The sequence below is a fragment of the Phyllopteryx taeniolatus genome, chromosome 9 (genome assembly GCF_024500385.1).
Source record: "Phyllopteryx taeniolatus isolate TA_2022b chromosome 9, UOR_Ptae_1.2, whole genome shotgun sequence".
NCBI classification, from domain to species: domain Eukaryota; kingdom Metazoa; phylum Chordata; class Actinopteri; order Syngnathiformes; family Syngnathidae; genus Phyllopteryx; species Phyllopteryx taeniolatus.
In genome coordinates, this window is record NC_084510.1 from 16,424,549 (window position 1) to 16,450,638 (window position 26,090).

The 26,090-nt window shown below is 40.6% G+C and overlaps 3 protein-coding genes across 7 annotated transcripts; 2 read left to right on the plus strand and 1 right to left on the minus strand.

Annotated features, from left to right (window-relative positions):
- Positions 1–2,157: 2,157 nt before the first annotated feature.
- si:ch1073-456m8.1 (leucine-rich repeat flightless-interacting protein 2) lies at positions 2,158–7,511 on the plus strand. Of its 2 annotated transcripts, none has more exons than XM_061784812.1 (6): positions 2,158–2,398; positions 2,706–2,789; positions 5,129–5,167; positions 5,360–5,521; positions 5,600–5,683; positions 5,902–7,511. In XM_061784812.1, the coding sequence occupies exons 1-6, from the start codon at positions 2,306–2,308 to the stop codon at positions 6,358–6,360; spliced, it is 921 nt and encodes a 306-aa protein (XP_061640796.1). In that variant the 5' UTR covers positions 2,158–2,305; the 3' UTR covers positions 6,361–7,511. The 2 variants fall into 2 exon arrangements, with proteins under 2 accessions (XP_061640796.1, XP_061640798.1); XM_061784814.1 differs by having other exon boundaries at positions 2,160–2,398; positions 2,706–2,780.
- avil (advillin) lies at positions 7,508–19,963 on the minus strand. Of its 4 annotated transcripts, none has more exons than XM_061784806.1 (21): positions 19,832–19,903; positions 18,008–18,168; positions 17,786–17,892; positions 17,616–17,690; positions 17,291–17,487; positions 17,109–17,217; positions 16,903–17,013; positions 15,509–15,714; positions 15,335–15,413; positions 12,847–12,945; positions 12,606–12,759; positions 12,401–12,501; positions 11,757–11,894; positions 11,529–11,687; positions 10,618–10,797; positions 10,378–10,535; positions 9,566–9,710; positions 9,293–9,481; positions 8,411–8,476; positions 8,184–8,294; positions 7,508–8,052 (listed from the first exon to the last, which is right to left on the minus strand). In XM_061784806.1, exons 3-21 carry the CDS (start codon positions 17,843–17,845, stop codon positions 7,939–7,941), a joined length of 2,451 nt encoding a protein of 816 aa, XP_061640790.1. In that variant the 5' UTR covers positions 17,846–17,892; positions 18,008–18,168; positions 19,832–19,903; the 3' UTR covers positions 7,508–7,938. The 4 variants fall into 4 exon arrangements, with proteins under 4 accessions (XP_061640790.1, XP_061640789.1, XP_061640792.1 ...); XM_061784805.1 differs by lacking the exon at positions 19,832–19,903 and adding an exon at positions 19,294–19,391; XM_061784808.1 differs by lacking the exon at positions 18,008–18,168 and having other exon boundaries at positions 19,832–19,963.
- On the plus strand, positions 19,881–25,681 carry olfml3b (olfactomedin-like 3b). The gene is made up of 3 exons (XM_061784809.1): positions 19,881–20,121; positions 20,688–20,973; positions 24,101–25,681. Exons 1-3 carry the CDS (start codon positions 19,915–19,917, stop codon positions 24,883–24,885), a joined length of 1,278 nt encoding a protein of 425 aa, XP_061640793.1. The 5' UTR covers positions 19,881–19,914; the 3' UTR covers positions 24,886–25,681.
- Positions 25,682–26,090: the final 409 nt, after the last annotated feature.

Below are 26,090 nucleotides of genomic sequence, written 5' to 3' on the forward strand. Positions count from 1 at the left end.
TTGTTTTATCCTGAGTTCCAGCGGGCTATTATAACCAAATCGATGATGCAATACTTTCTACACATATCTCCTAGAATTTGATCTCCCTGCAGCCTAAACAAACGATCAGATGCAGACTTGTAGCAGTTGCATAAGCTTCTGCAAACAAAGTGTCAAAAATGATGCTGACTCAGTTAACATGTTTGGCTTCCATTAAAAAAAAAAAAACTATTAATGGTTGATATTTCAATTGGTCCATGACTATATATAGCAGCATCTTTAGACTTTAAATACTAACATTCAATTACCTCAAAGGGTCATTTATTTTACTTAATTGTTTTCCCATTCAGTCTTATGAACTTTGGACCCTTATACACCGGAGGCCGACATCTGCATGAAATGTCAGGATTTTTTTAAATTTTTTAAATACACCCTGTACTTGACCATAATAAAAGTTGCTACAGTATATGAGCAAGACGCTTCCAATATACAGTACAGGCTTACCGGTTTTGCTTTCAGTGCATGTGGAAACAATGACCCACTAGTGACATCTGCTGGGGGGGAAAAAAAGAATCATCAACCCATGTTACATCTTTCCCTCCTTTTACACAATACTGTATATAACGTAATATGATTTGACATAGAGTAGTAACTGTTTTAATTCACGACTATTAAGGTACTCGCAGAATACTAATATTCTGTCGTATATATTTGACTAAAGAACTTCCTAAAGAGAAACAATGGAGTGAATCGTGCAAAACTGCACTACCTGTAATCAAATACACTTTGCATATTTCTTTTGCAATTCAAGCCAACGTTCTAATTTACATTTATTGAAATGTGTATGATAACAGCGAAGCCAGCAGTGAAGTCACTGTGTGTAGGTGTGCACTTACTGTAGGCATCAGGCAGACGAATATGCTTCACTGAGGTGCTAGACTGCAAGCGGTTTGCTGAAAAACAAGTAAGTAAAAAACAGTTGTCACTATACTAACTTATGGATGATTGCAAATACCAAAATAGTTATTGAAAAATACAGATGCATGAATCCACATTCAGCTGTCGTTTACTTTTATTTGAATAGTCTCTAAGGAAGCTATATTTTCATTAGCATTGAATTGTGTGCAACTTCCTGACTTTATGATGGGCTACTTTAGAGATATCTCATGTGAATCCATATATGAATAATTATTAAACTAATCATCCTTATGTGATCCCATTGAGCATTAGTCATATGAAATTTACCATGGAAAATAAATATTTTACTGTATCTCTCAAATGTAATCAGATAAGGTTGCAGTTTGTTGTGCTAATGTCAGCTCCTATTATATTGTATTTCTTTGGATCTGGATGAAACTTCGCACACTTTGTAGCTATAAGGATCAAGATCTGGAGTGTATTAGTTTTGCAGGTGACATGTTTCAACATGCTGATTTCAGCACTGTACAGATGTTTGTTTCTCAAACTTTTTTTGTGCAAGACCTGTCCTGGTCAACAGCCAACACAAACCTAACATGCATGTTTCTTTCCAATACCCCAAATCCCTGGCAGATTCATTAGTATGCCATGAGAGATAATCAGGTGTACCGCAGGAAATTGCCCAATTTCACGTATTTTGAAATGTATTTTCAAGAAAAGTGATGATTTGTTTTTGGCCGTTTTTACGCCAACGCAACTCTCCCACATTTTCTGTGCTTGGAACTGATGGTGGTTGGAATTGGGCCACTTGCCAGGAATCAAACCTACACTCTTTGCACGAAAGGTACCATTATTTCAGCATGCTGTATTTACTTTTTTTGGTACAATTTTGTTTGGTGTTGTTACAGGAAATATTCTAAACTGAAATATGTTCCTTGGATCAATGAAAATTGGGAAACACTGAAGGCCTTTATGAAAATCATGGTGTGAAAACTGTTCTGTTAATAAGGCCCCAGTGCCCCTCCAGGTGACCTCTGAAAATGAATATACTGTGTACAGCACCTTGAATGTTTCAATGCAGTGTGATTGTTCAGTGCAGTCATAATGAATACTCGACAAAGTCCCGTACTTGCCTTCAATTAGCAGATGCCTTTTTATACTAGTTTTGAAGAGCTTTGAGCTTTGTGGGTGTCAGTTAGGGACAATTGTCCCTGGTGGCTCTCCGTACTTAACTGGGCTGGGCGTCGTCACTGTTGTACTGTTCCTTCCTTAGCAGTTAAGTAAGTATCACTGTCTGCTGCTGTTGCGTAGGAGAAACACGCACCGCTTCACCTCGGAGGTGGCTGTCTGACATAAACAGCACTTGTATAAAACGGCAGCAAAAAAAAAAAAAAAAATTATAATAATAATGCTTTCAGTCACTCTGGACAACAGTGGGTCTCCAAAGAAGCGGACGTTCTCGCGTAGCGAGGATGAATCGCTCCGTAGCATCATACGGGAGGTGAGCGGAGAGAAAGACATGGCAGCGGCTTTTTGCGGTTATGGTTTGGAATAGAACTCGAATTTGTCGTTTGCTTTCTTTACATAGTCAACTACGCGTACTGTAGTCGGCGAGAAATTCGACCATTGTTTGAGCTCTAAATGACGTCTTCCATGAGCGCTAACATATCGGTTTTAACCTATTTCCTCATACCAGCTAGCTGTGCTCTGCTGTGTTGACCTAATGCTTCCGTGCTAAGTGGTGTGTGTGTGTCTGTTTGTGTGTGTGTGCGTGTGTGTGTGTGTGTGCGCGTGCGCGCGCCCGCCAGTCTGAGAGCTCACCCAGGCGTCTGACACGAAGCGACAGCCGACCAGGGACATTGAAGAGGAGACCTGACAGCCTGGTAAAGGAGGTGCAGTACAGGGAGAGCAACATGAATATCTCTGGCACTCAAACAAACGCACAATATAATAAAGATGAGCGTCACTCATCTGGAGTTTTTAAGTACAGAACTGTATGAGTTGTGTCAAAAAAGTTCCAGGACTGGTGACACAAAATATTTATTCAAACCCAAATTACGAGCTTCATCCTTCAGTTTGGGCCAGACGATAAACCAGCACACTCACAAAGAGATCCTGCGCCATTTGCTTCGTTCAGTACTCGAGAAGAGGCAAGAGCTGGAGCAGGACACCTCGTGGCCGCTTCACCATGTGAAAGCGCCTGCTCACAATGCTCTGAGCACGTGACACTTCCTGTCCGAGAAGAATATCACTGTGCTGGAGCAACCTCTGTACTCTCCTGACCTGGCTTTGTGACATTTTCTTCCTCTTTCCTAAGCTTATGGGGATCCGTTTTGAAGATGTGGACTGAAGAATCCTTCCGATGTGCTAAAGTTGTGACAGAGAAGGCTGGGAAAGTGCATTCAGCTCCGAGGGAATTATTTTGAAAGCGAATACTTGTAATTTGGATTTGAAATGTCTTTTGTGACACCAGTACTGAAACTTCCGACATGCAAAGTATAGACCGTGGTTGGCCACATAATTGGGTACACCTATTCACCCTAATGCGGTGTTGCTTAACCTTAATTGATCCAAGGCAAATATTCTACATTAGAAAAATCTCACAGCAGTCCACCAAAAGAATGTCATAAAAGTTTATATTCTGAAATAACAATGATGGTCTCATGTCACTTTACTCACAAATCACTCAGATAATCATTTTCAGACCAATGAAGTGGAAATGGATAATTTCCTACAGCCCACTAATGTGCTACGGCCCAGTGATAGGGTAAATTTCCTCGAGCAGTAATTCGCAATCACCGCCAGTAAAATTGAACTGGGTATACTTGACGGATAGGTGACGCTTAATGTGAGTTCGGCAGCAAAGTTTGATGGTTCGCCATGAATGAAGAAAATCTTAAGTCGCCTCCACGTGCTTGGATCTTGACTAAATGTGGTGTTTATGAAGAAGTTGCAGCAACGGTTGGTTTACAACTTGCACCTGTTTCATTCAACCATGTAGGGAGCCTCTTTTTCACCAGTGCCTCTGAGGTTTGATTAGGTCCCACAGATTAATTGTGCCTTCTACCATTAGTTGAGTAGCATTTCATTAGCTTAGAAAGATGAACAAAAACAATATTTTTAGTAAATAAGAATTTTTGAACCAATTAAGTGAAATTGGATAATGTCCCTCGACACACAGCTTTCACGGCACAGTGGTTGGGAATCACTTTGTCTAATGAGACCTCATGCAAGAGCTGCACTGTCTGACAGTGTCAATTAAAAAATACAGAAGGCATAATTTTTTGAGAATACACTTTTATTGGATGTTGTGTTTATGCAGTTATGTTTAATATTTTGTCAGAGTAATCGTATTTTTCTACTCTAAAGATTGTGAACACTTCATTTCAATCATTGGCTTACAGAGTAATTAAGATACTAATACTACTTTAAAACAAATTGTGTTGATGCTTTAGGGTACCAATAGCACTGGTAGTGCAGTGGGACAAAAAAAGCTAAATTTAGTTTGGTGTAAGCTTAATTTAGTTAGTACAATTCAAAAACTGAAACTCCTAGATATACACTACATATTTAGAGTGAAAAGTTTCATAATTTTTTAAAATATGTGTATAATTTTGACAATTGCAGCTGACAACAAGGAAAATCTCAAATTCACCATCCCTAGAAACTAGAATATTATGTAACAAAGAATCAAGAAATGATTTTTTTATGTAAAGATTAGGCAGGAATTTGTCTTCTGAAAAGTATTTGTTTAATGAATCTATATAAAGTATGAGTACTGAAATAATTGAACTTTTCTGCCATATTTTAATTCATCGAGATGTACCTGCAAATTACAAGTTATTATACAAGTTGGTTAATTACAAGGCCTACAAGTTAATTTGACCAGTATGCTATCATAAATATGTGGTCTAATAACCAACAGTTATTAAAGATGTAATGCCGACTGTTTGAGCATGGACATTGATTCCTCAAGAGTAAGAATACTGAATGTGTCAGTTTTACTGTTTTGACTGCTTGTGTTTGCTGTTTGGGTGTTCTAAAATGTCTGACCCGTTTGATTATAAGGCCAAAAGTGGAAAGAGGTGTTGCTTCTGGACCAACAGACACACACAAGTTGTCATTTTGGTTAACCTTCAATGTAACTGTGGAAGCCGAGTTGTCTGATTTTGGTGCACTTTGTGATGTTTGTTTGATGTAATTAATTTACTTAAAATGTTTTACCTTTCAGCAATCTGACCAGGACCTCTCAATGGGACTTCCAGAAATGGTGATTACATGTTTTTTTGTTTGTTTTTTTTGTTTTTTTGTCACAAATATAATGGGACACTAGCATTACAGTCATTTCCATCATGTCTCTGATGAGGCTTTTTCTTGAGAGCTTGTTAAGCGTACACTCGCACCCACACGCTGCCACGTGAATTCAGCCCACGCTGATTTTGTTACCGTGTCTACCGTGTAGCTGGAGCTGCAGGCCAGCTACGACGAGGCGGTGCACGAGCTGCGTGGGCTGGAGGTGGAGCGTGAGGCTCTGTTGTTCCAGGTGGACGTCCTGCAGGACACGCTGGAGGGTGTGGAGGAGCTGCTGGCCGAGACCCAGAGAGAGGCCGGACAGGCTAATGCGGTACGTGGCACAAACATGCCGTAGTTTGGTCAAGACTTGGCTTTGTGACCAAAAAAACCTCCATGTGTCTGCTTTCAGGAGCTGGAGCAAGAGCGGGGGGCCAAGAGGAAACTGGAGCATTTGGTCCGCTCTCTGATGCAGGAAATGGAGACATTAAAAGAGGTCATGTGACATTTGAAAGGAAACATTACACATGCGATAGTTGTTTTAATACAAAACACTCCACAACTGACAACTCATTATCGGCACATTCTTTACATGCAGACTCAATCCAATTGATTTTGAATGACAGGAGACATAAGAAAGCGCTGCTCGGCATCGTTGTCAAGCGAGTAATCTTACAAGGGAATGAGTGCTGAAGGGTTGCTTTCTCTTCACAGGAAAGAAATAGCTGCTTGCATATATCAGGACACACAAATGAAAGTGAAGTGGATTCAGAGAGACGACGATGTCAAATGAACGATCCTGCCAAGGTAGCCACACAGTCTACCTTTGCCAGTGAAGCGACTGCTCCGTCAGAGGATGTGTGTCCAGCTAAGGGAGATGAAGGGAGCCTTGTGACCAAAGTGAAGTGGATGACCAATCCTGCTCCCTCCTTCGCACTGGACGATCTCCTCCCTGAAGACGGGGTGCACCGCAGGCCTTACAATAGCGGCAACAAAGGCGGACGAGACTTGTCCCCGGACAAGAGCGACTCGGACACCGCAAGTACGTACGAAGACGCGTCTGCGGACACTCCCGAGCAGGACGTCCCTTTGGAGTTGCCTCGTGACTCGGCAAGTAAAGACAACACCGACTCCCAGGAGCCTCAAAACGGCCGTAACTGCATTGTGTCTTAATTTATTTAGAAACCACCACACACCCTTTTTCAAAGCTACCAGTCTCAGGTGGTTCACAAGCTGATTATTTGCCAATCATTCTTTACTACGTGTCTTACTATTCTATTTTATACGCTTTCAAGAAGTGTTTATTAGCTGCTTCTTGAACAAGAAAGTTTATTTCTATACCGCGAAACCACCGTAAGCCCCATAAATACACTGTCTACAGTACGTTCTCATCAATGTGGCTGCCGTTTGGGCTTATATTGTTTTTGGAAGACTACGGATGGTCTTTGATGCTTGTATTCAGCGAGTTATATTAAAAGAAGAACCACTATTTATTCACTGCCTGACTGAGTGACTTTAAAGGATAAATGGTTGTATTTTTGTCTTTTGTATTTTCCGGGAAATTGGCTGCATTTGCACTTTTTTTTGCAGCTTTGTACTTTGAAAACATTCCCTTTAGAACCAAACAGTCCTCTGTCTGCATGGAAAGACTGTATGGTTGCACAATTTGTAGTCCCAACTTTTTTTTTTTTAAGGAAAGTTATAATTTTTTTTTACAGCCATTGGGAGCTGTTGATCGCATGAACATCTGTCATTTTTATTTCCATGTAGCACATAGTCTTTATGCCATTTTATCATGAACTACAATGAACACATCAATTATTTACAATTATTCATGCTAATGCAATTAATATGTTCATCATCTTGTGGGTGTTGAGCATTTCTAATGATTTGTATACTCAGTCTGTCAGCATGACTTTTTGTCCTAATACTTGATTAGCTGCAGTGTTTTCCACACAAAGCTCTGATGGCTGTCTACTTAGATCACTGGCATCGTGTTGCTGTAGTAGGGCATTCTCAAACAAGTCCGTTTGTATTACACAATCCAAGTTCATGTTATGAGGGACTCTGACCGAGGATGTTGTTTTGCTGTAAAGTACTCTTGACTTTCAAATAGTTCTTTTGTTTCCTCAACATGTTCACTCAACAGTTTTTTTCCTCTTAAGTAATCTGCTTTTTTCAAGAAGAGAATGCAAAAAAATATATAATTGTCAATTTTTTGTATCTGAATAATTTTTAATTCTGAAGTAAATGTTAAGCTGTAGGAGAACATGACCGATTTGTTGATACTGAATGAAAATTTTGGAATAAAAGGACTTAATCAAGCTTGTGAGATGTTTATTTTGGTTGGTTGTTTTAACAGGCAACACAATGCAAAACCTCCCCCAGAAATGTTATGTGCATTCTTGCTTATGACAAAAGGTTAATTATTACATATTATGTTACCCTAAATCTATCAAAGTCAACTTTTCCAACAAAACTGAAATGTTTTAGTTGGTCGTGTTGTAACATTATGTCCACCAGGTGGCAAAATAGAGCTTCACATGAAGGCAGGTAGAGGTAAGCCTCTACCAGACATGGAGTACTGCCTGCTACCAGAACTTAAAAGCCCAATATGATTAAAGTGTGTGGAATAACAAAACACTGATATAAAAATGGGCACATTTTACACGTCTAATTGTGTTTATTACAATATAATCAATAGTTGGCTATCTTGGGGTGTGATGTGAAGATATAAAATGGAAAAATATGTTAAAAGAGGCCCTTTTCTTTTTTCAAGTTGAGCTTTCTCCATTGTGGCAGGCTTGCAAATTGGTCTTTGGTGATTCCAAATATGTGGCAGAAGTCTGAGTCTGTGAGGTATCTCTGAAAAGCAGTAGAGAAAATACAGTTGTACAATTTAGTTGGGATTCTAACTTGAGACTTGATAGCTTTCTGCTTGTGGTTGGGTTTGTTTCATTCTACCTGGCAATTAAAATAAAAAGCAAGTACAGTACCTCTTTCTGGGTGGGGTCAATGTCTCTAGGCAGCTCGCTGACAAGCTTTTTGACTAAAACCTCAACAGGAAAAAACTGAAAACTTGCATCACTTTCACCACTGCTGTAAACCTAGAAATTGTTATCAGTGAAATAAAGATGCTTATTAGCTTGTGATGTACAGTACAACATCCCACCACCACCACCACCCTTTGCCATTCTTGCCAAGCATGTGAGAGTATACATACATTAACATCAACGGGGCACGTTACATTTCCCAGCTCCTCCTTCAGTTGCTCGTAGCTCTTCCCCTCCTGGGAAACAATAAAACAAGCCATTTCATTAGGTACACTTGCACAATCCAACCAGATCCAAAATTAAGACCTAACAAATATAGCAGCAAACATACTGTACATATTTCATCGAATGGGCACATTTTGTGCAATCATCATGTATCAGTATTTCTCCTGTTCAAATTTGGCCACTTTTAAATTTCTATTGTACTTATACTCGAAAATATAAACTATTTATTAAAAATGTTACATCACTTTTATATAATTTTTTTCTCATTTAATTGCAACTTTTTCATTATCATCATTGTATTCCTCCAGATCACATAGTTCTATTTCCTTTTCGTAAGGTCCTTCCTCCTGTACTCCAAAGACAGGGTGACCCAAAAGTCATGATTCCTTCTTCCTACCTACCAGTAATTTAAGGTTTCATTCAGACAGACGTGAGGCCATCAGCCTTTGACAGCTCAGGCTTTGCAGTTTTTGTAAGCACATCATTCCCTTGCCAAATGATATTGGAGCAGCATTGCAGAATTGCCACCTGGCAAGAATTATTTTCTGTACCAGACTGTTCAGCACGAGCTTGAGAAGCTTTATGGCCATCACACTGTTTCAATGCCTCGTACAATTTTGCATCGTAATCTTCTGTACCATGTACAGTAGCTGAACAAGACAAACAATACTGTATAGAGAAACACCTCTCAGTGCGATGCAGTGCCAACAACCATCATTATCAACAGAAACGTAAAGTCATACCTTTCGGACAGTGCCAATCAAATTATTATTTTGGTTTCTGACACATTTGACTATTTGTTTATTTGTTAATTTTTAAATGCTTACACTCCATTTGTAAGGATCCCAAGCAGTGAACCAGCCTGTGAAGGTGGACGGCTCGAACCCTTGCTTCATCAAGAGGATCGGGGTTTCATGATCTCTGCCACCCGGGTGTGTGCGCAAGTACTCCTGACTGGTCACCATTGCCTCTTTGCGTTCTACCTTATTGGCGTTGTTACCGATCCACAGAAACACCTAACACAGCAGAATAAGCATTATTCTTTATCAAAACGATACTGCATAGTGTGTTTAGTATTTGATATGCCTCCCCGTCCCTACCTGGTCCCATGTGTCTAGTAACATGACATCATCTTCATTGAGGTCGTCTTGTGTGAACTGGGTCACCTCGGTCACGATGAAACATCCCGATTTATTGGAGCATTCAAACAGGCGTGGCTCGTGGTCCAAAATGGTCTCCTGCAGCCTGCGGACACACAACAGACTCAATAAGGCACACCTGCCTTCATGAAGTCAAAAGAAAACGTAAACATGCACTGCTTTTATTTTGATGGGCACGTGTGTCTGCAGTGCAAGCCGACAAGAGCAATCGCTTGTCTTCAATGTTGCCAACTTAGGGATTTTGTTGCTGTATTTAATGACTTTTCCAACCATTGTAAAGCAACTATTTAAAGAAAAAAAAAAGAATCATGCCAACACCAACTGTGGTCCTCATGATAAAAAGACAAATTAATCTTTAACACAATTGAGGTTAGCATGTTGGTTTGGCCCTCAACAACCAAGTTTCTCACATGGCCCCTTTGAAAAATTAATCGCCCACCCCCTGCATTAAGGGGACACACACCCGCACAAGCACCTAGACAGACATGGGCATGCACACACACACACACACACACACAGGTACACAGACACACACACACATATGAACGCTTACAGTACATACATACATACAGACACACGGTCAAAGGGACAAATTGACACACACAGGGACACACTTACTAAGGGACATACAAATGGACGCACAGACAGACAAGCAGACAGCGACAGAGAAAATCACATGGAAACGTAGGGACAAATGGAACATGGGACACACACACAAACACGGCCAAACGATATCAGTCAGTCATCTTTACCTCTTGTCACTGGCATAGGGAGCCTGGCCTCCAAGCAGCTCCCAGAATTCTAGAGGCTCATGACCCTCTGCAACAATCTGGCCATGGATGCCCTGCGAATTGTGTCCAATCACGGAGCTGATCTCCTTTGCCATGTCCCTCTCATCTCCACTTGCTCCCTACAACCACCAAAAGGTCATTGGTTTCCTGTGCTTTGAATTTTAATGCCACCATTGTTACATGTAAGGGCCTGCTCTGTACCTTTCCACACCACAGATAAAGTACGCTCTGACTCCTGAGCAGAAACACATCGTTGGAGTTCAGAGAGGCGGCCAGTGCTGGAACCTCAATGGCTTTTGTATTGGAGGGCTCATACCCATGAACCTGGAACAGCCTTACTGGTGGGTCTGGGTCAGAAAGTCCTTTTCTGGGTGTGCACCCCTGACACAGAAGAGGGATTATATACATACAGTATATGGGGCAGAAACAAAATAATTATGATATCCCACTGGGATGCAGTGGATTTACAGTCATTAGTCGACCATGCCCCACCGTGGCGTGCAGAACTAAGATCCGTTTTACGATGACAACTTTCTGTCCTGTTATAACAAAAGATTTCAAAAGGGACAAAAAGGTACTGTGGACCTTCAGAATTAGAACGGTTTGTCGAGTCACCCATTTAGAATTGAATCAAAAATTTCAAGGGAATTATGCTCCCAAAACCCAAATGAGAATCGAGAATCGAAAACCTGGAAAAAAAAAGGTTGAGGGAGCTTTGATCTGATTGACCATACCTCGAAAGTGTGATTTTTCTTTGGCTTTTTCTGAGTGTACAACACACACCTCCACAAGGGAATTAAATGGGGAGTTGGCAGTTCAAATAATGTATCTTTGTTCATCTATCTATACCAGCAAGATACAGTGACAAGCGGAACAATTCAATGATCTTGCTCTTCCACTAGATAGCAGAAGGTACATAATTAGCCTTTCACAAGTTATAAAAGAGACTAGGTCATGGCATGCACACATTTTTTGTGACATGTGTTAGATTTTTCAACTGTAAAGTCTATGCCTTGGCTCATTAACGGTTGGGAAACGCTGGTGTCGCTGGCTACATTGTGGCCGTCTATCTTCATGAATTTCTAGTGATAGGTATATGTTCACATTCATACCTCAAAGATGACCATTTTGCCTTTGAAAATGGTTAAAAAATGTCTTGGTTCTTTGCCCATGGTAACTCTCACTTGCACTGGTGCCCCACCGTACATGTGGTCCTTAACTATGGCATGAAGAGCAGACGCTGCCAGCTCCTCCGGTGTGGCACGACGGCCCTAAAATAGCGTGTGGTTATTTGAAGTTAAACCTCCAAAGATGAGGCTTAGTAAGTGTTGGAACCTCACCTGCCATATGTAGAGCAGGTAGCTCTGCTTGTTGTTTACCAGGTAAGTGTAAAGGATCAAGTAACAGCCTCCTCCATAGAAGTAGCCATGACGTTGAGGATCCACAGGCACCAGCTCCAGATTCTCAATTCTCCATACCTGGGTGCATTGCAGTCGTGATAATCTTCAATCATGCGATGTCTCAGAGAACTACTTACTGTGATGTTACTTTAATACTGATAAAGAAAACTTTAAATTCTCTTTGAATTGTTGTTGCCGTAATTTCTTTTTGTTTCTTACAGTGGGAGTATGTGAACCCTTTGGAATTTCTTAAATTACTGCAAATGTGGCATCAAATGTGGCAGTCTTATCTTCATCAAAATCACAATAATAAAAGGTTTCTTTAAGTTATGATACCACACAAACAATTTTGTTTACACAAACAAATAAACCAAAAAGTTTTTGTTATCATCCCCCCCATATAGCTTTCGAACATATCAACTGTACGACACATTTGGATAAGCGGTACAGAGAATGGATGAGGGATGCTGGCAAAACACCCGCAAAAGATCCAAATGTTTTTTAAATTAATCTTTCAGGACATTTATGTCAATGTGATGTTAATGAGGTTACAAATGTGGATTGTTTTAGACATGATCACATACCTCCACTTGCCCTGTGCCGTCATCTACCATCCGTTCTTGTGCAGCAACCTCTGGCATCATGTGCATCAGGGAGACATCAAATTTGTCCTGTGTGACAGTAGCTACAACAGGGTATGAAAAGATAACAATGAATCACTAATGCACAACAATGATTATACTATACAGTTTGCCTTTTTTGATAATTTTGCTAGAAAATGTCACATACCAACTATCCCCTTTGTGTGTACTTTGCCAAGACCTTGAGTCTGGTCCTTCACAGTCCACATCTGGAACAGTTGCTTGAAAAGAGCCGACTCGGCGCCATCATTCATTACCTCCACGTTTGTTGTGCTGGGATAGTTTTTTGCCTTGATGAACTCCTAAAAAAAGGCCAGTTGTGTAATGATAGCATGTGACCATATATATATACACTACAAGAACAAGATGGCTGGATGTGTGTCACTCACCAAAGCTCTGGATATGGCCGTCTGTCTCTCAGCTTTATTTGCCTTCTTCCCCTTCCATACAAACACCTTTGACCCACCATGGTCCAGGATGTAGCAGTCCTATATGAGTTTGACCAAAGGTTCTCAAATCTTCTACACCAAGTACCACGTCAAAAAATACTTAGCAATCCAAGTACCACCAGCATGACCAACAGAAAATACAGTAGTAGGCCTAAGTGTTCATCAAAAACAAGACAGGTTGTATTAATAAAAAGCATATTGTAAGCCATTGTAACATTATGCAGGTTGAACTGCACTTCAATATCGGGAAATGAAAAAAACTGTACTTAATGATTAAATCAAATTGTATTTTACATGAACATTTTTAACACAAATTCAAAAACAGTTATTGAATATTCAATGCACTTTTATAAATATGTATTGTATTAAAAAAAATTTGAATACAACTGAACTGTACTTAGGCAGTGATTCTCTCATGTACCACTCAAAGGAGCCTGGCCCACACTCTTTTGACAATCACTGGATGAGACATTCTGTTTGGCCGGGTCAGTAATCGATGAGATAGGTGGGGTAAAAAAAAATAGAAATAAAAAACTGGAAAATAATTTCTTGACAGTTTATGTTCATTTTTAATTGGTACTGTTTATAGTTTAATAAATTATAATGAACTAAATGCTATATTTAAAACATTTTTAAACATTTAAAATGTTTAAATAAAAAAAAATAACCAAATATTTTAAGTAACTAATTTTAATGAAAAAAATGATACATGAAAAAAAGAGTTAATAAATGCAACAAATGATACAGGACTCCCAATGATGTGCAGTGGGTACAAAAAGTATTCAGGCCCCCTTAAATTTTTCACTCTTTGTTATCTTGCAGCCATTTGCTAAAATCATTTAAGTTCATTTTTTTCCTCATTAATGTACACACAGCACCCCATATTGACAGAAAAAAACGGAATTGTTGAAATTTTAGCAGATTTATTAAAAAAGAAAAACTGAAATATCACACAGCCATAAGTATTCAGACCCTTTGCTGTGACACTCATATTTAAGTGGTGCTGTCCATTTCTTCTCATCATCCTTAAAATGGTTCTACACCATCGGAGTCCAGCTGTGTATGATTATACTGATTGGACTTGATTAGCAAAGCCACACTCCTGTCTATATAAGACCTTACAGCTCACAGTGCATGTCAGAGCAAATGAGAATCATGAGGTCAAAGGAACTGCCTGAAGACCTCAGAGACAGAATTGTGGCAGGGCACAGATCTGGACAAGGTTACAAAAAAATAATATTAATAAATAAAATATGCTGTACTTCAGGTTCCTAAGAGCACAGTGACCTCCATAATCCTTAAATGGAAGACGTTTGGGACACCATAACCCTTCCTAGATTTGGCAGTCCAGCCAAACTGAGCAATTGGGGGAGAAGAGCCCTGGTGAGAGAGATAAAGAAGCACCCAAAGATCACTGTGTCTGAGCTCCAGAGATGCAGTCGAGAGATGGGAGAAAGTTCTAGAAAGTCAACCATCACTGCAACCCTCCACCAGTCAGGACTTTATGGCAGAGTGGCCCGACGGAAGCCTCTCCTCAGTGCAAGACACATGAAAGCCCACATGGAGTTTGCAAAAAAAAAAAAAAAAACACCTGAAGGACTCAAATACGGTGAGAAATAAGATTCTCTGGTCTGACGAGACCAATATAGAACTTTTTGGCCTTAATTCTAAGCGGTATGTGTGGAGAAAACCCGGCACTGCTCATCACCTGTCCAATACAGTCCCAACAGTGAAGCATGGTGGTGGCAGCATCATGCTGTGGGGGTCTTTTTCAGCTGCAGGCACAGGACGACTGGTTGTACTTGGGTACAGGGATATCCTGGACGAAATCCTTCTCCAGAGTGCTCAGGACCTCAGAGTGGGCCGAAGGTTCACCTTCCAACAAGACAATGGCCCTAAGCACACAGCTAAAATAACGAAGGAGAATAACTCCGTGACTGTTCTTGAATGGCCCAGCCGGAGCCCTGACTTAAACCCAATTGAGCATCTCTGGAGAGACCTGAAAATGGCTGTCCACCAATATTCACCATCCAACTTAACAGAACTGGAGAGGATCTGGCAGAGGTTGGATCATTCCCAAAAAGACTTGTGGCTGTATTCGCTCAAAATGGTGCTTCTACTAAATACTGAGCAAAGGGTCTGAATACTATGGCTGTGTGATATTTCAGTTTTTCTTTAAGACATCTGCAAAAATTTTAACTATTCCGTTTTTCTCTGTCAATATGGGGTGCTGTGCGTACATTAATGAGGAAACAAAATGAACAGATTTTAGTAAATGGCTGCAATATAACAAAAAGTGAAAAATGTATGGGTGTTTGAATACTTTTCGTAACCGCTGTAAATGTTGGTGACTACAATTAAAGAACAGAGGGGGCCCACCCTTGTTCTACAGACTCTACAGACCTTTAAGTCAAAGACAGCAACTCACATGACTGTTGAGCAGTTCCTGAACAAGTGGTCTGCTCGCAACCTCTGTTACTTTCATCTGACCTTTATCAGCTGACACACTGGGAAAAGTTCAAAGTCTTACACAAAAAGGAATCCTCACACAGACTACAATAAACATTGAGTGGCATTGTTCTCGGGGTGTCGGGTTGCTTACTGATAAAGAGTGACTTTTCCCATTTGTTCCTGGTTATGGTTTTCATCAGGGGGTCCGTCGGTCAGATGGACGCTTCTCTCCCCGAGAACACCAGCCAGAATTTCCATGTCTTCAGCAAAGTTGTCCTCCGCATCGCCCTCGATCACCTTGATCTCTGCCCGACCTCCTCGCTCTCTGTCTCGGATGTCTTTGGCCAACAGCATACTCTGAGGGTCAAGAGACACCAAGAGGTTTTTGTCGTCTCTAGATTTTCTAACGGCGCTGTTCCACAGCCTGCTTCATGAAGGATTTTAATGCCTGATAAACCTTGTCCTGAGAATAGAATAACTTCTGTGCTACTCATAAAATAATGTTATAATTGCTGCTGAGCACTTGTGTAATGATGTAGTAATTATGATATAATGTAATTACTTTGCATTCACAAAATGATGCAGAAAAATAACCTACTAATTATTATATTTATTTGTAGTTGTCAAAAAATGCAGTAATTCGTAAATAATTTTCACTTGGTATATGTGCAATAATTCAGTAATTACTTCTTTCCAAGTACACTACTGCTACCACTACCACTGCCACTATTATTAATAACGTGAACAAGATTAACCCAGTACTAGTGATGACTATGCTGTACTTCTCAGTATACATCTGTGTAATAATGCCGCTTGTATTTGTTTAAAAGTGCAGAAATTATCTAATGTTTGTGATAATGTTGTAAATGTGTAAAAATGCAGTTAGTGATATTAAACAAATAATGTAAATATATACAATATTTATGTTAAAATGCAGTAAATTCTACGGAATACTTGTGTAATAACATAGGATCATTAGCAGAATACATGTATCACAATAATTGCAGAGAAACTGTCTTATGTTATAATACTGTTTGAGTCCTTGTGTAATAATTCAGTTTTGCAGAACACTTATATAACAATGTAGTAGCTACTACAAAGTGCCTGCACAACAATATAGCAATTACTCACTATTTGTGTCAAAATGTAATAATTACAATAGATAGATGTTTCATAATGTAGCAATATTCCAGAAAACATGTACAAATGTAGAACTTATCATACCTGTATAATAATGTATTTACTGCTGAATGCATGGAAAAATGTTCTATTTACTACTGCGTAAATTTGTAATACAATTGTAATTACTATGGTTTTGTTCGGGTTTTCACATGTATTTAGCAGTGAATACATTATTATAAGTCTGATGAGTAATTAGTACATTTATACATGTATTCAGAAATATTACTGCATTATTATAAAAGTAAGTACCCAACTAAACATAGGTAAAATGAGGATCTGAGTGCTTCAATTGATCTGAAGGTGAAGTACTGTGCAGTATTTCTGTTTTGAGTCACAGTCACATTCCCCTCCCGCAAATCTTACTTTAAGTCTTTCCTGTTTGTTGCTCTTCGGCCCATTCCACTGGATGATGGTCTTCCCCATGTCCAATAAAAACACATCCCCGAGGTTGAAGCTCTTCCAGCACAGCGCCACCTGAAACGATTTGGAGCAGCAGCAGCTGCGTGTGTACACAAGGCGCTCTTTGCCTCGGTTCGGTGTTACATAACCACCCTGAAATCACAGCTCACCTCCTTGGCGACCACCCGTTTCTTCCCTTTGACATGAAGCAGCCTCTTTATGTCGTAGGTGTTGCTTTCAGTGTGCCTCATGCCTGATGCAACTCCACCTTTCTTGTAGCTACATGAGACAGAAGGGGGACGATGACTGGGATAATCTGGGTTAGATTCCCCTGATTTCCACTTTCACTCACATTATTCCTTGTTTGAAGTACCCCCTGAACACATCGGACTCGTGGTCTTGAACCTCTCTGTGCTGGACCGGCGTCGAACCCAAAAAGTCATCCAGCTGTGTGGTGTAAACTGCGGCTGCACCTTGTTCATCCTGAGAGGACTGCGAGCCGATCCAGAAGTGGATGTCGTAGTGCAGAGAGCTCTTTCCTTTCTGGGTCTGGAGTTTCACGAGTCATACAGAAAAGCATGTTAACAGAAAAGAACAAGTTAAGCCACTTCATTTTACATAAGGAATCTCAGCACCACTAAAAACAGAGTAGGATGATGGATCCATCTTGTACTTACATACAGAAGAACATAGCAGTCACCCTCATAAAAGTGTCCACATGACTTCTCAGGAACTTGAACGAGCTCCATTTTCTGTTTCACAAGGGGAGGATTTCTGTTTCTGCCATTTCATTGTAACAATATTCATCATTATCATGACATTATGTGAAGGGAAACTACACAAGTACCTCAATTCTCCAGATTATAATCCCAGGGGTGTGAGTTACGGCTCTAAATGTGTACTCCATCTTGACCACAGTGGCGGTAGCCTTCTTTTGTTACTTGCTATTTTCACCTGTTCAAACAAAAACATCACCCGGGATGGGAGGCACATATCCAACATCAGCAAAACCAATACAATATGCTTAACAAACATACACGTATTGTACAGTACAATATACAGGACATACCTCAAAACAACTGAGCTTTTTTGACTTGATAACAAAAGGCCTTCTTCCTTCTTTCATTCAACGCGGCGGACGAAACAATTTGCATGCATTTGCGTGTTTGGGACTTTTCACAACATTCTGCCCAATCACTGAAGACCACATATGACCGTGTAGGCAAATTGCTAAAAAAAAAAAAAGTGAATGACTTGAATTCAAATTTGAACACACACACACTTTTCTCCATTGACACCTGGCTGTAGGTGCAGCATAGTTTTTATATACTAATGAAACGAAAATCCTTTGCTTAAGACCCTAACTGAACACTATTAGTAACTAACTATACAATACGTACGTGTAACATACAAAAATACATCTTCAGCTTTGTGGTCCATTCTTTGGTATGTGCTGTTTTAGAAACCCAAAATCGCACCCAAAATCAGCTGGGATAGGCTCTAGCTCACTCGTGACCCTAATATGGACAAGGATGGATTTTTTTGTGTGTGTGTGTGCGTGTTCCTATTGTAAAACTAAAGCGGCTCCAACGACCGGAGACAAAATTCCTTCTGTGTTTTGACATACTTGGCAATAAAGAGGATTCTGATTCTGGTTCTGATTCTGATTAGCAGATAGGCCTTTACCTAATGGATTTTTACCACTTTTCATGTAATTTTTAGAATGCTTCTCATCTTACTTTACATACACATAGAGTATATGCATAGGGAACGAGAGGATGAATGACAAGTTAGCATTTTCAGCTTTAGAGAATCTAAATGTCTCTTACTTTTGCCATTTTTCCAGGACTTCTCCTCGCATGTGCCTCAACTGGAATTATGTCATGCAAGTTACCGGCCAAAATGAAACGAATGACACACCAAGTTGAGACTAACTGGAAAATGGTTATGAATCACAGCATGAGCACAGTGGGTCACTTGGGACCGTTTTTTACTTACATTCGAGTGGAAAAAATACAGCACAAGGAGATCATTCCTTTTGGTTTTTTGATCTTTGAAGACTTTGGAAGGTGGAAATAATTACAGAGAACCAGACTAACTCAACCACTAATCACACCAACTACTGTTTTGCTTCCTCCATTTGTCAGTCCTATAATTAAAAGTACTGTGATCTGGCAAAGACAAGTAACAACCTAAATGTTCTTTAACATAATGTTCAACTTGTCGATCCATCCACATTTTTATGTCTTGTAAAGTGAGGCAGGAAGCCATCATTCATACGCAACATAACAAAGAAACCTCCTGCAAGTATTTACACTACTTCAATAAAAACAAATTACTGCATATAGTACTCACAATTCCTTGACGGATTTGAACAAAATGTTAAGCTTGTTCAGGATGTCACGATAAGTATGCTGTCTGTCTAAACACATATTACTTAGGCAACATAGGACTTTTAAGATCATGGATAGAAAGCCAATGATGCCATAAAGAACAGTCTTCTCTGATGTATGCTGCTCACAGCCCCAAGTACAATGGACCCTTTGGATTTGAACTGTTTTGCCAGTCAAACACATTTACAATTGAAGGAAAATCCATCCATCGATCTTCGATTTATATAGACGGAATAAGTGGTATAGAAAATGGATGGATAGAGACAGAATTTGATCAAACCCCAAATGGAGCATCCACAATGATATCTTAAAGTGCGTTATAGTTCATCATTTATTTGATTGGTATTTCAGCATGGCAACAGCGATTTTAAGCACTCCATTTATTAAGTTGTTTCTACATTAACTGGAGGGCTTTCTTTTATTGTGACCAATTCTTAACTTCATGCTGTGACATAAAAGTCAAAAAGGTAGCAGAAGATACATTTAAAGTTTACATTTACCTTGTTTCCTACATTTGTCATCAGGTAGAAGCCAAGGAGCAAACAAGGGGGGTAGGTAGGCCTGTCTCTTCCATCTCCACCAGATGTTCTTGGCTCCTCCCAGTCAGCTCAGCTGGACATTCCAGCCCACCTCTGGGGATCTGCCGGCTCCTCCGCACACTCGCCAGTGTACAGTAGCAGGAGGAGACAAAATGAGAGGACTTGTCGTCTTCATCAGTGCGGTGTGCTTGGCCAGCGCACAGCACCAGGCCCTGATTGACTACTTGGAGCGTCGACTGCTTGCGATTGAGGTGAGACTTCTCTTCTTGTGAGCCACGAGAAAACTTCCAGGAATAAGTCAAAGGCAATAAAATGCAGATGTGCGTAACTTCTGTGGAAAACTAGCTTTCACAAATGTATATATTGTTTTAGCTTTGGCGCTAAGCTCATAAAGTGTTCATTCAACTTGTCTGTATTGTTAAAACAGCCGAACAAGTTGGACTTTAAGAGGGTTGCATTTATCAGGCTGATCAAGGAAGTTGTTGCTTGACCATCAATATCCTGTGGAAAGTCTCCAGAAAGTCTTTTTCTGGGGACTTTTTTTTCCTTTAAGGGTATACGCTTGGCGTCATGGAAAATTGCCGTTGCATTCATTATATGTTCATGTTACTTTGAATTTCTAACATGTATTATGGCACTGAAATCCATGTAAATATTGTTCTTTGACATCCCTCTCCTCTGCTGAGTGGTCTTTTCTTGAGCGAAAAGATGGCATGATGTCAAGAACATATTAATGCTTCTCTGTGGAATACTTGGAAGTATTTTAATTACATTTAAAAAAAATAAAATCTCTACATAACTGTCTGACCTTCCACAGGACCGCATCTCCCTGTGGCATGAACAGGCCACCCGCTACGCCACAGAGCTGCGGGAACTCAAACAACAGATGGTTTCTCAGCTTGAGAACCTGGACAAGGAGAAGGAGACACTCCGCGTGAGCCTGGACAGCATGGGGACGCGGGTGGACCGGGTGGAGCGTGAGCTGGACTACTTAGAGACCCAGAACGGTGCTCAGCCTTGTGTTGATGTGGACGACAAGCTGATCGAGCAGCAGGTGACGCAGGTGCAGGAGAAACAGAAGACCAAATACTTCAAACTCACTGGTGAGATTGTGCTCTTCCAAATTCAAGTGTTTAGGAGAAAAAAAGGTAACTTCACGACACAAATCATTAGAAATATTTGAAATAAACAAGCAAAAAAAAAAAAAAACTAAGTGGCACAGTAAGCTAGTGGTTACAACAGCCGCTTCACAGTTCTGTGGTTGGTGGTTCGAATCCAGGCTCAGGCCTTCCTGTGTCTAGTTTAGGAGCTCTAACCTCACTTGCATGGGTTTTCTCCGGGAACTGTGGTTTCCTTCGACATTCCAAAAACATGCATGTTTTCCATAGGTGTCAATGTGTGTGAATGGTTGCTTGTCTATATGTGCTGTGCGATTAGCTGGCAACCGGTTCAGGGTGTACCCCGCCTCTTGCCCAAAGCCGTTCATGATGCTGTTTCAAATGCATCTTTGTGGAGAGGGCAGTGCTGCCCCACACAGCAGAGGAAGGTCAGGGAAAGTCATCAGGAACACAAAGTCACGTTATGCAATCCAAAAATAGCACGAGAAAAAAAAAAATCACTATTTTGCATTAAATGTAAAATTTGTATTAAGTACTTTTTTTTAACCACACAGCAGGATCTTTGGGCGACAAGTAGTCCGGTGACTCCCAAAACTGCCACCAACTTGGGGGTCCCCTAAATAATTAGCACAAAATTATGTCAGTTCACTTAAAAAAAAAAAAGTTTGTTTAAGCTTATGACCCTTTCCAAAAAGATTTTATATCATGGAAAAGTTTATTTATTATTCCATAATTCCATTCAAAAAGTTAAACTTTCATAGATTATAGATTCAGGGCCAACAATTTAAACAAAAGTATTTATTTGTTTATTTTTACATAATTTGGGCTTCCACCTCATAAAACCCATAAAATCAGGAATTCAAAAAAATGTGACTATTAAGAAATCAGCCCAAATTTTGCAGCCCATAAATGTTTTAAACTGAATGTCACACACTAATCATCTACAATACTAAACTCAAATCACCTGCACAAGTTTCCCCAGGTGCCATTAAATTGTTTGGTTCAATTGTCTCAGTTGAGTTCAATATGGGGATGACTGCAGACTTGACAACTGACCAGAAGACCACCATTGATACCCTCCATATGATGGGTAAGACACAAAAGTTCATAGGTAATTAGGCTGGCTGTTCACGGAGTGCTGTGTCCAAGCATATCAATGGAAAGTCTAGTGGATGGACAAAATGTGGCAGGAGAAGATGCACCAGCAAAAGAGATAACCGTGGGCTTCAGCAGATTATCAAACAGAGAAGATTCAAGAATCTAGCAGCGATCCAGAAAGAGTGGAATGAGGCGGGAGTCACAGCTTCAAAAACCATCACATTCAGATGCATCCGGGAGATGATCGGGTTCCTCTGGTCAAGCCGCTTCTGAGCCTGAGCCAATGTAGGAAGCGTCTCAACTGGGCCAAGGAGAAGAAGGACTGGACTGTTGGCCAGTGGTTTTCCTATGAAAGTAAAGCGTGCCTTTCATTCGGGAATCAAGGTCCGAGGGTTTGGAGGAAGACGGGTGAAGAACAGAACCCAAGCTGCTTGAAGTCCAGTGTGACATATCCACAGCCAGTCATGATTTGCAATGGGTGCAATGTCCAGTGCAGGAGTTGGTAAACTCTGCTTTCTTAAATCCAAGGTCATTGCAAGAGTCTACCAGAATGTTTTAGAGCAGTGATTTCCAACCTTTATGGAGCCAAGGCACATATTTTACAATTGAATAATCTCACGGCACACCCACAAACAAACATGTCACAAAAAGTGGATACATTAATTACTGTATGTACTTCCTGCCATCAAATAGAAGGGCATTTATTTGTTCTGTCTGTCACGATGCCTCACTGGCATAAATAGATGAATAGAGATACATTATTTCTTGGAAATAAATAATTTCTTGAGCAATTAAGTAAAATTTGATCATTTCCCGCGGCACACCTAAAGAGCGCTCACGGCACACTAATGTGCCCCGGCACACAGGTTGGGACTTCATGATTCCTTCTGATGAGGTATCTGTATGAAGATGCAGATTTCATCTTCCAGCAGGACCTGCCCCCTGCCCATACCGCCAGAAGCACCAAAACCTGGTTTGATGCCCATGCCATCACAGTGCTTGACTGGCCAGCCAACTCGCTGGATCAATGGGGTATTATCAAGAGGAAAATGAGGGGCACCATCCCCAAAAACAAAGAACTGGCAGCAAGCATAAAGGAAATCTGGCCTTCCATAACTCCCAGACAATGCCACAGGCTGATTGCCTCAATGCCACGGCGCATCCAGGCAGTGATTAAAGCAAAGGGATTCCCAACCAAGTATTGAAGATTAACATATCGTTTTGAAAGTTCCCTATTTCGATTGATTTAATGTGACCCTAATTTATTTCTTTTTTTTTTCTACAAAAATTGAGAATAAATTGTGATTTCTTCACAGTATTCTAAATTTTGGAATTAGGAACAATATCTGTGACACATCACAGATCTGACATTTTTGCATCTGAGCAGCATTTTAGCGCTCTCATGCTCTTTTCTCATGTACGGTTGTACAGACAAGGAAAGGTGACCTCTGCAAAATATTTGCAGTTTGGAAGGACATACGTAGGGTCAAAAGTATTCAACATTTGATTGAAAGATTTTACAACGTATAAATTGGCACTATCTTGTGGCAATATTCAGCACGAATAACTTTGTGATTGCCTTCAACTGGGCTCCTTTCCTGTACTCCAGAAAACAATGGAGAAATGATTCTGCTCACGTTGTCTGTTTTTAATCTGGAATTCAACCCACTAGTCGCTTTTTAGAAAAATAGTCGCAAGAGCTGTCGGAAAAGTCACAAATAGAGCATGTTAGCAACACTGAGTGTGCATTTGTGAACCTGTTCCGCTCTCTTTGCAGTCATGTTGTTAGTGGAAGCAATGCACACCAGCTAGCGACAATGGATAGATATTGAATTTAATTGAGTGGGATTTGGTTAAGTTCCTTTCCATTAAGTAATGACTATTTAGGTTGAAATGTTAAAAAAAAATCCCGAGGAATTTTGAGGCACCGAAGGTATTTATGTTAAATTGGCGTTAGGATTAGGAAGGGAAATTTCTCTCTTCCATGACGCAATTGTGTTGCTCTTTTCCTTAGACTGCAGTGACATGCTCTCCACCATTAAGGCCATGAAGATCTTGAAGAGAGTTGGCGGCTCCAAGGGAATGTGGACCAGAGACACAGGCGGGGGCTCGGGGAAGGTCTTCATCTTTAACGGGACCAATGAAGACACCATCTTGGAATTTTCCACCGTACAAGACTTCACTCGCTCGCAGGGCCTGTCTGACTCCAGGCAGCTGAAGCTTCCCTCCGCCTGGTGGGGGACGGGGCACGTCATCTACAATAATCACGCCTATCTCGTCATTCAGGCGGATGAGATGACGCTGGTCAAGTACGACTTAAGGAACAAGTCTGTGGCAGATAGCGTGGTGTTCCCAGACCAGGACTACATCCCAGTGTATGGCCTGAGCCCTGAAACACTGATGGACCTGGCTGTGGATGAGGAAGGCCTGTGGGCCATTTACTCAACACGTCAGAATGGGCAGCACATCGCTCTGGCTAAAATAGACGCCGGCTCGCTGAGCATTGAGCAGACGTGGGACACGAGCTGCCCGAGTCTGAACGCAGAAGCGGCCTTCGTCATCTGCGGCACGTTGTACGTGGTCTACAACACGGAGCAACCCAGCCGCTCGCACGTCCAGTGCGTGTTCGATGTAAACGACATGGTGAGCAATGAAGATGTGCCGCTGGTTTACTTCCCCAAACGTTACGGAGCTCACGCCAGCCTCAAGTACAACCCGCTGGAGCAGCTACTCTATGCCTGGGATGATGGCTACCAGATTCTCTACAAACTTGTCATGAAGAAGAAACTCGAGTTTTAGCACCAAACAACATAATGCCCCAACCCACATTGTTGGAGCTACAAAGCAGTTTTGGCCACACTGCATCGTGTGCTGGCCAGTGGACTTTGTACACACTTTTTGTACTATTGTCTGCTATGTCTCTATATTGTACCACAATGAGTGTACTGAACATTAATGAACGTGTGTATTTCTTCACATTGTGACCTTTAACTGCTGACAACCCTCTGCCCAGAGGGATTTGGTACTTATTACTTAGTTTGTAGTGTTCTTTGACATATCTGTCAACGTTTGTCTTGATTTTGATTGCCTTTTTAAAAAAAACTGCATTGCATTTCAACTCACTAAATGGAAAAGAGTTATCAGTCAAGTAAAATGTGTTTTTGCTGCAGCAGAGGGAGAATCTAAATATGTGCAGGCATATCCAAATTTCCTGCTGGTTTCCACTAAGCTCTTACATGAGCAATGCTTTGTTCTGATTAAGTATTTGCCTGGTTGTTATTATAGCTCACAAAGACAAATCCAACTCAGCCTGATTGAGCTATAGTTTACTTAATGTAGTTATAATGAAATACAAACATTGGTGTAATCCCCCCTGATTTAGTCCGTGTGTTGCATGTAATTACATGTGACAGCAGTGGTTGGAACCATAGCAAACATCAGTTCACGCCAAAGCAACATTAGATTATGATTTTCTTTTGAATGGTATTTGCTAGCTGGCTAGCACTGTTGTTTCCCTCTTTGCACTGTGAATTTCTGTGAACCAAGTCTGATCAGGTTTAGTTGTTTTTCACAAAATAAAATCAATGATACATACCATCTTCTCAGACCATGTTGCTATTAATCAATATCTAAGACTCGATTAGTTCAACACATGGATACAATGCACAACTTAAAGGGGTATAAGGCTACATTCAGTTGCTAGCAGTTTTAACACTGCTGACCCCCCCTTAAACTGAACAAGGGAAACCATTGAAGCAAACGACCCCCCCACTCCACTTAGAGCTTCATGCTATACTACTGTGGAAGACAGCGCACATCTATCATCACAAATTGTTTTTTCTATGTATCATGAGAAGCAGCCCCTTTAAAATACTGCAACTGATCACGTTTGAGTAATTCTCGTAGAGTTCCAGGGTCAGTTGAAAAGGTTTAGAATCATATTACATTTTGTCATCTTGGAAGGTTTCACTTGTTTGAGTTGCATCTATGGTTTTCATTCAACA